Below are 8,816 nucleotides of genomic sequence, written 5' to 3'. Positions count from 1 at the left end.
CTCTTAGAAATTGCACAGAGAAAACCAGGAAGAGTTTTCCATAATCAAACCCAATGACTAAATCAGGAGGAAAAGAGAATCACTTTCTGTTGATAGCAGATCTGTATCTTTTCTATAGCCATATCCACTATGAAATGAATTAAATGTGGATGGCTTTCTTTATTTCATGCAAAGGTAAATGTAGTAAAATGGGACTTGTTCAATATGAAAGTTCACAACCCTTCTAATTAGAAGGCAAACTTTATTTCCTAAGCTGGCATGAGGAGAAATAATTTCCAAACACTCAGCAAGCCCTACTACAAAACTGAATTTTCTGTTGCTCTCTCACTTGACCAGGCACAGCATCTTCTCGTCTCTCACTATTTCCTCTCGGTCGCTTCTTCTAGAGAAGCAGTTTTGATGGGGTTCTAGGGGATGGAGAGCGGGGTCCCTAATGCTGGGGTGGGGGTTTCTCGTCACGGCGGGGCGGCGGGGGCGGCAGCGCTTGTCCGGGAGCGGCACCGGCAGCGACAGCGGCAGCGGCAGTGGGAGCGGTGCTCGGGACCGCCCCGGCGCCCATTGGCTCGGCGGCTCCGTATGGGGCTCGGCGAGACCCCATAAAGGCTCCCGTCCGCTCGCCCGTCCATCCATCCATCCGTCCGTCCGTCCATCCCGGCCATGCCCTCGCCGCCGCCCGCCCTGCCCTGGCTCCTGGCCGCCTGCTGCCTCTGCGCCCTCCCGCGGGGCTCAGGTACGTCCGGGATCGAGGGAACGCGAGAGAGCCCTGGGAAGGATCGGCTCCTCCCGAGGGGCCACTCCTGGCTGGGCTCCGCGGCATCCCTACACAGCCTGTCCCGTCCCGCAGCGTTCCCGCAGCCTTTCTCGCGCTACCGGGACGGAGTGGAGCTGCCCCCAAACCAGGTACGTCTGTCCCTGGAGCTGCCCCCAAACCAGGTACGTCTGTCCCTGGAGCTGCCCCCAAACCGGGTACGTCTGTCACTGGCTCTGGGACGTGCAGAGGTAGGCGAGAGACGGGGAAGGTGGGAAACGAGGCTTGTCTGAGGTAGGAAATCGGCAACGGACTGGCAATACTTTATTAAATGCCTTATTAAATGCCCTGAGGGTTGGTAAAGAGAAGAGAGAGGCTGGCGCCCTTTGCCGCCCGCAGCGGCAGGTGGAACAGGGACGTCTGAGGTAGGAAATCGGCAACGGACTGACAATACTTTATTAAATGCTCTGGGGGTCGGTAAAGAGAGGAGAGAGGCTGGCGCCCTTTGCCGCCCGCAGCGGCAGGTGGAACAGGGATGGGCAGGGGTGTGGAGGGCAGCAGGGTGCAGAATAGGACACCTGGGTCAGCAAAAGACGGACAGGATAATAACAAGCTGGCCCCGAGCAAAAACACAGGTCTGAAGGTATGATAGACACACTGTTAATGTCTATTCTTTACTTTTTTAAGCAACTGGCACTGTGTTTCAGTCAGTGGATGGAAATGTCCGACCAGCCCCAGGTAACTTGACTCCTGTAATGTGTTTGATCTGCTGAGACTCTCTCTTCCAGACATGCTCATTGTCCTGTATAACCTGGAGCATCGATGTCTGCAGGTGGCAGAGCCTCTGCTAGACAGCCAGCAGCTCTGGAGAGCAGGGCAAGTTTGTTGGTCTATGTGCTCTCCTCCTTGTGAAGCTAATGCAGACCTAAAGAAAAGCATTTTTTCCCCGTTCTTGCCATGCCAGTATTATGCCAATAGTAGCTAACACTGAAGCAAGAAGTGCCAGACAGTCCTCCAGGATTTAAAGGTCCCGTTTGGTCCTGGCTTGGTGCTTGGTGGGTGGATGGGATTTTTCTGTGGTGCTCAAAGGAGAGGAGAGCGAGGGGAAGTTTTCACAGATGATTTCTGCTGGCCCAAGGCTTGCAAACACTTTAAAAGAAATTATCAGTATGTGAAAGATCAGCTGCACTGCATTTAATATCAAGCCCAAGGGTCATTTTCAAATCTGTGAGAAAAATATTTGCAGGATCAGGAAGTATTTGGACATTTTGAACATTTTGTGCTGCTTTGTTTTTTTTCTGAAATGTTACAGTTTTGTGAACCAAAACTTGTAGAAAACAGCTTCCAGAGCCTGTTTTTCAGTTGTCTTACACCTCACTTCCTTTGAAGCTGTAGCTCTCATCTGATGTGATTGCATGCATAAGCAAATCCCTGTCCTGTGACAATGAGTATGGGACAGTGTATTTCAGTATATGGTTAAAGATTATAGTACTGATTGACTGAAAGGCTTGTAGGTGAAAATGAGCATAGATTAAACATGCCACAAACCATAGCAACCCCTAGAACTATTAGCACAGAAAATGCATTTTAAATATAAGAGGCTGATTTTGATCTCTTTATAGCACCAGACTGTATTGACAACAGTTGTATTGTGTGTATTCTCCTCCTCAAATAAAAGAGTAATTTTTCAGCTCATAATAGCATCAGTAAGTTTTCCCCTGCTCTGAGTGTTTTGGTGAACTGTGCTCAATCTAAATTGATCTGGGATCAGAATCAAGCCTGTTTTTAATCAAACCATGTACACATGTTCTCCCAGTAAATGTATTAAAATATTGTTGGGGTTTTGTTTTGGTTTTGGTTTTGGTTTTTTGGTTGTTTTTTTTTTTTTTCAGATCTCCAGCACTGTTTTGGATCTCTGCTATTCCATATTCAACAGTATGCATAAAAATGAGGTAAGGTGTAATCGCTTATTTTATTCCAAAGCACCCCCTTAAACTTAGAAAGCAACCACTCCAAGACCAACTTTCTGACATTTCTCTCCAAACAATAATATATAATTAAATACTGTAATGGTTTAAGAGATGTAGGAGGGTATATAAAAGACTTTCTTCTTGTTAGTAGTTTTCATGGAATTCTTAGTTACTTTAAATTATTTATATGAAACTGCTGTTTTTTCACCAATTCAGAGCTGAAGAATCAAAACATTCACTTACAGTCAGAGTCAGCATTTTAACCTGACCCTCAGTTTTGAATAACACAGGGTTAAATACACTAAAAATATACCTAACATTGGATCAATAGCAAACCTTAGATTATGCTGAACACAGAGGTGCATGAGTTGCTTTACTGATTTTAATACTCTATTTATGTTTGGTGTATTTTTGTGTTTCTGGCTCAGAGTAAGGAGATTAAGTTGAGGAGTTATTGAGTATAGCTCTTTTTTGTTGGTGCAGTCATATAAGGATGCACCTCAGTATCAGTTCTGCTTTATATCACTTTTTTATTAGCACCATTTAATAAAGAACCTTTTCCATAAAATTCAGTCAGCCCCCAGGTATATGCTAAAAAGACCAATTTACTTGTGGAGGCTGAGTCCTCTGCTGTTTCAAAACAGGAGTAGATCCTTCAAGACAACAATAGAAAGTATTTTGAAATGTGTTTCAATATCTCTTCTTGCCAGGATGTCTCTAGCTTATTATAATTCCAAGCATGTTTTCCTGAAGTAGTCACTAAACTCTACAATACTGGAGCTGATTGTATAAAAAATTATAGCATTTCAGTCATAAAGTCTAATAAATGTTTTTGAGTTCAGTATTGACTCTTATGCTTCCACAGTTTGGCCAATGAGGGAAAGTCCAGAATAATCTGGTAACTTTGAACAGAGTCCTATTCCTAGTTATTATTTTGGTTACTAACTTTGCAAAAAATTATGTGTCCTCAAGAAGGATACATTGAGAAGCTGAATCTCATACAATATCCTTTAAAAAAATATGAGCTATACATCTGCAATATGATTTCTAGGTGTGGTCTGAGTAAAGCAGAAGATAAAATAAATATGTGAAATATGAAAAAAAAAACTATGTGAAGTTTTACCCAGATGATCAAATCTCACATTTCATGAAGTCCTACTTTCTTAGCCCACAAGGAATCTTCAGAAGACACTACAAATGAGTCTGTGTGTAGTGAACCCAGTGAAACAATTATGAAATCCTACTAATGTCAGCTGAATTTAACTTTCTACATTATTTTAATTTAAAAAAAGTCAGTCAGAGTTACAGATCCTATAGAGAAGGTAAATGGGGTTTTAAGAGAAGGAACCAGGCCTTGGCACTGTGAAAGGCAAAGTCCATGGCAATTTGGGTATGAATGGGACTTGAACCCCACCTGGGGAATTTAAAATATTTTGTGAGAACTAAGAATATTTAACATCAATGTCCAATCATGTCACTGTGTGTTCAAGATTTCCACCCCAAAGATATTTAAAAGCTCTGTTTTTACCATATTTGTTCCACATAGTAATCTCTCACCTGTTATAAATTAGTTAGGATAGTTGAAACTGCAGGCTGAGTCATGAGCCAACCTCTATCTTTGCTTGGTGTGTAATAATCAAATCAGAACAAAGGTAGCACTCATATTGTCTCTTTGTAGTGGTCTCCTCCTTTGCACCCTTTAAAGCACCTTGATTGAGCAAGCATTTTTTTCTTCCCTAGTATTTCATAGCCCTGTAAGTTGATGTCAGTCATTCCATAAATTTTTGTCTCGCAGCTTGAACCAAAGAAATCCTTTTCTCCTACCCTGAACCATGAATCTCTATTTCTTGCTTGTGTATTTTGTCTTTTAAAACTCCTTCTCTGCAGTTTCCCACCCACATGCTTTCCTGCGTTCTCACCCGTCTTCCCATTCTTGCCCATCACATGTGTTTGTTTCTAAGCCCGCTCCAGGTAACTAAACCCACTCACTGATGGGTGACTGATGGCTGTGGCACACAGCCATGCCGTTCCCCATTCCTGCCAGGCTGGCAGCATACCAGCTGTGTCATGGCCAGGAGGGCTCCCAAACCAGGCTGCAGGTTCAGGGCTGCATCACATGTTGAACTTAGTCTGCTCACATAAAGTCCTGGGGAAAGTTTCTATTCCTTGAAGTAAGACTGAGTAGAGAAATGAGCAATTTTCTGAAGCATAAAGAGTGCAGGGGAAGGCTTAAACCCAGCAATCTTTCCTGGGTTAAAACCAAGGGCAGTCTGAAAGGTGAAGAGCAGCCCCATTTTAACAAGATAAGAGCTATCAGTACAATTCAAGCCTGAGGAGTGGAGCTCCAGGCTGAGCTCTGCTTCACCCCCCAGAGCACAGCTGCACTTTGCTGTACAGCAGGGGAAGCCTGTTGAATGATGGTAATGAACAGAGTAACTTCCAGGCAAGGCTTCACATCAGTCTTTTAAAAAATCCATTTGCTGCTGTTCTTACATCTGTCTGTGATGAGTGTCAGGTTGTCTCCCTTCCCACATGGAGTGCACCAACCTCATCAGCATCAGAGGGTCACTATAACAAACCAAAGCGTGCTGGCATCTTGATTAACATACAGTGTCCACTTGCAGGAATCACAGATTGCTTCTGCAAAGTTTACAAAGAAGGTATGTAAATATGAAGACAAGCAGTGGCAGTAGCAGTGGATAGGGAAGTATGTAGCTTTCCTTGTTTCTTTTAAACTCAGCTGGGTTTTTCCCAGTGCTTGGGAAGTGATCTGTGCTGACCCTGCTCATACCCTACATGTAAAGCTGTTTTTTATATTTCTTCTAAACCCTGTGAATCTTTAATTATGTTAACCTAGTTTATTTACCCTAGACACAATGTCCTTCAGGCATTAATTTTTAATCAGCATTCCAGATAAATGGGCATTGGGGACTATCAACATCTTGTTTGCATGCTGCTGGAAAAGACCCCAAATTACCAATCTTCTGATACAATAGTAAAATTTGGCAACAGATCTATGGAATTGAGTTTAAAGTATTTTGTTTGTGTTTGATTTTATAGGACAGTCATGGAACTCTGGGGCGGCCTTTCTTCCTTTTCAGGGTATCTGAATCTCTTTGTTTTAAAGATTCTGAATCTCAGGCATTGTTATATGTTCACAGATGAGCAGCTGTCTCACAAATTCTAGCTGCAGTTGTTTTGAATAGAAGCCAAATATCCCTATGCTTGAAAGTTTAGGGAGCCATTTGCTCAAAAAGCTCTGGTTTGAATAAAAGATGACAAGATAATGAGATCTGGGGTACTGGTAGATTAAACACTTCTTTTTGTTTGAAGATATGCCTCTGCAAATGTTTTATCTTGAGCCAAATCATCCATGTGGCTTGTATCTGTGAGACTGTCAAGGTGCACTGATGCTAAATAAATTAGATCAAATGTGTGCCTGAGCTGAGTGCCCACCTGGTCTGAAAGGTCTGCCCAGGAAGCGAACTCACACTGCATAATGGGGCAAAGCCAAAGCAAAATCATTATAATTTCTCCCACAATTTTCACCCATTGGCTTGCTGAGCTATGACATCTAATTCCCAGTGTGCTGGTTTAGAGACACTCTGATTAACACCAAACTAATTTTTAGGAATATCTTCAACACAATTTAAAAAAATTAAAAATACTGTAAAGTAGGTCACGTTAGGTAACCAGAGTACAATTCAGCTGTCATTTATGCTTAATTTCAAGTTATTTGTTGTTTCAAATATGTTCATCTAGGTTCTTTCAGTACTGGTATTTACATGCTCTTTCTTAGGCATGTGCCTATACTACCCCTATGAATTCAAACCCAAATCTTGAATGAGAATAATTAAAGACAGAATGTTTAGCTTTTTGGGCAGAGGATGAATGAAAATTTCTCATATTCAAAAGCATAACCCACCCTGCATGGGTACCCCTGGTATTTGACATGTTGTTTTAAAGAAATGTCACTGCAGTTTTATACAGTATCCTGTCAGCATGATGGGAATGTATTTTGGCGTGCTTATAAGTCTGTAATCCATTGCTTCTTTACAATCATCTAATTATTATGTTTTTCAGCCTCGAAATGGAAGAACTGTTGAAGGCAGTGGTAAGTAGGCAACCAAAAGTGTAAAGAATTTCTTCTGCCATTTCACCAGTGTTGAGCCTCATGACAAAGAAGGTACTGAGAAGCATTACAAACCTAGTACAAACCTAGGTACGCACATTTCATATGGCCACTAAGAGCTGTCTTGACAGAAATGTAGGGTTTTTTCATGCCCAGAGACTTAGAGTGCACATCTTTGACAGAGGGATGGTTTTCTTTGTCACACTTCCATACTCTAAAATAAGGTCAGCAGGATTACAACATGGTACAAAGAGAACTGTGTGAGAGGAAAGGATTCATGTTTGAATACAAACAACAGATTGGGGTGCTTTTCTAAACCTTCAGATATAAAAATCTTCTGGTTCTAGAATCTGAAGCTATTTAATTTCTAACTTTGAAAATAACCAGAGGTACAGAACTGAGTACTAAGTCATATTCAGATCAACATCTCAACAAAAAATGTGATACTGTGTTAATTTGTTTCAGAATATCGTGGAATGTGAAGTTCATGGATTCATTTACCAGCTCGATGACTTGGTTTATTTAAAGGAAAGAGACTTCCCATTGCACTGGTTGTCCATTATGTGACTCAGTTGTCTGGAATTTGCTGTTCCATGTAATAAATTTGCAATCAGTAATTCTTTTTGTTGTCCTTTTTTTATTGAAGCCCATACTAGGCTTCCTTGGGCTGTAGTCTAGCATTGCCTGGTGCCAGCTGTAATCAAAGAAAGTCCATCATCTCAATATCGACAATTTTCAAATGCAACAGTGAATTTTATAACATCTTCTTTAATAGGGTCATAAATGATATGCTTGTCCTTTTGACTAGATAATATATTTCCCCATTATTTCAGAATAGGCATCCTGAACAACACTATACGAAAATCATTACGGACATTTTAATGATTTATTTTGAGTAGCTAAGTGCTCAAGTGTGATAATTGATGAATCCAAAGCACTTTGAAAGAAGAGGAACAAGTACTGCTGCTGCATACAGATGTTATTTGATCAAATTATGTATTTTTTCAGCCTTGTCTTACTGGCTATCATAAAGCACAAATGAGGCACTTTTGAGAAATACACTGAACATCTGCCCTTTTTTTCTGAAATCATGCATTTGAAAATGTAGTGCAGCTAATTGTGCTTGCACTGTATGGAGTGTTTTGGTACATGGAGACATTTATGGGCACAAAACTTTAAGTACTAAGCAGTTGCTTCATTGGGAAGAAAAGAGCATAGTAAAATTGAGGGGATGCAAATGAAGATGCAATTCCTGAACATAGCATTGATTTCCTCAAGCCCTTTGTTATCCCTCCTTCTCTTTGGCTACTATGTATAGTACTGTTCCAGTAATGCTGGCACAGCTGCATGTGAACCCACCTGGAGACAGCTTTGTCTTTAAAAACAAACCCCGAGGTACCTGTGTTTTGTCATGTTATGGGAGCTTTGGTGGGGTTTTATCTGGATAAGTTCCCAGTCTGGGCTGTGTTAACAGAAGTTTGCTGGCAGTTAGAGGGAAGGGATGAGTTGTTTGGCAATTGTTGACTGCATCTAAGGCAGAGTACTCCGTTTGGAGGCTGAGAATACAGGAAGGTCATGGAAAAAGTGCAGTGAGGGCCTCCAAGGTGGTAAGAACTCCATCACTTACCCCTGAGGAGATGCAAGGACAACTGGGCTGGTTCAGCCTGGAGGAGGGATGCCTTCAGGGGAACCCAACAGACCCTCCTGTGCATATGAGGGTCATCAAGGAGACAGCTGTTCAGTGTATTGTCAAATCTTGCAGGAATTATTAGCCCTTGGAAAGACTACCAAAGAGATGCTGACTCCTCTGGTTTCTCAGATATCTGGAACCAGTTAGGATGTTCTTCTGGAAGGAACAACTAAGCTAAATACAAGCGGTGGGGATGCACTCTGGCAACGCAAATAAATAAGAGATAATGATTACAAAAGCACTGCAATGGCACTTCTGGCTTGTTTCATCTCAGAG

The 8,816-nt window shown here is 41.8% G+C and overlaps 1 protein-coding gene across 1 annotated transcript; it reads left to right on the top strand.

Annotated features, from left to right (window-relative positions):
• The first annotated feature begins 657 nt into the window (after positions 1-657).
• On the top strand, positions 658-7,437 carry NMS (neuromedin S). The gene is made up of 8 exons (XM_039714436.1): positions 658-730; positions 845-900; positions 1,436-1,486; positions 2,641-2,700; positions 5,343-5,378; positions 5,779-5,820; positions 6,802-6,832; positions 7,316-7,437. Exons 1-8 carry the CDS (start codon positions 658-660, stop codon positions 7,330-7,332), a joined length of 366 nt encoding a protein of 121 aa, XP_039570370.1. The 3' UTR covers positions 7,333-7,437.
• Positions 7,438-8,816: the final 1,379 nt, after the last annotated feature.

The sequence above is a fragment of the Passer montanus genome, unplaced genomic scaffold (assembly GCF_014805655.1).
Source record: "Passer montanus isolate IOZ18808 unplaced genomic scaffold, ASM1480565v1 scaffold3, whole genome shotgun sequence".
NCBI classification, from domain to species: domain Eukaryota; kingdom Metazoa; phylum Chordata; class Aves; order Passeriformes; family Passeridae; genus Passer; species Passer montanus.
The sequence above is the reverse complement of the archived record's forward strand: the minus strand, read 5'-3'. Positions and strand labels throughout refer to the sequence as shown.

Excerpts from the sequence above, each read along its gene's own strand:
- NMS (XM_039714436.1), top strand. The coding sequence starts at position 658 with ATGCCCTCGCCGCCGCCCGCCCTGCCCTGGCTCCTGGCCGCCTGCTGC. Across the intron at positions 901-1,435 it reads TGGAGCTGCCCCCAAACCAG|CAACTGGCACTGTGTTTCAG; the intron begins GTACGTCTGTCC and ends TACTTTTTTAAG. Across the intron at positions 5,821-6,801 it reads GGCCTTTCTTCCTTTTCAGG|CCTCGAAATGGAAGAACTGT; the intron begins GTATCTGAATCT and ends TATGTTTTTCAG.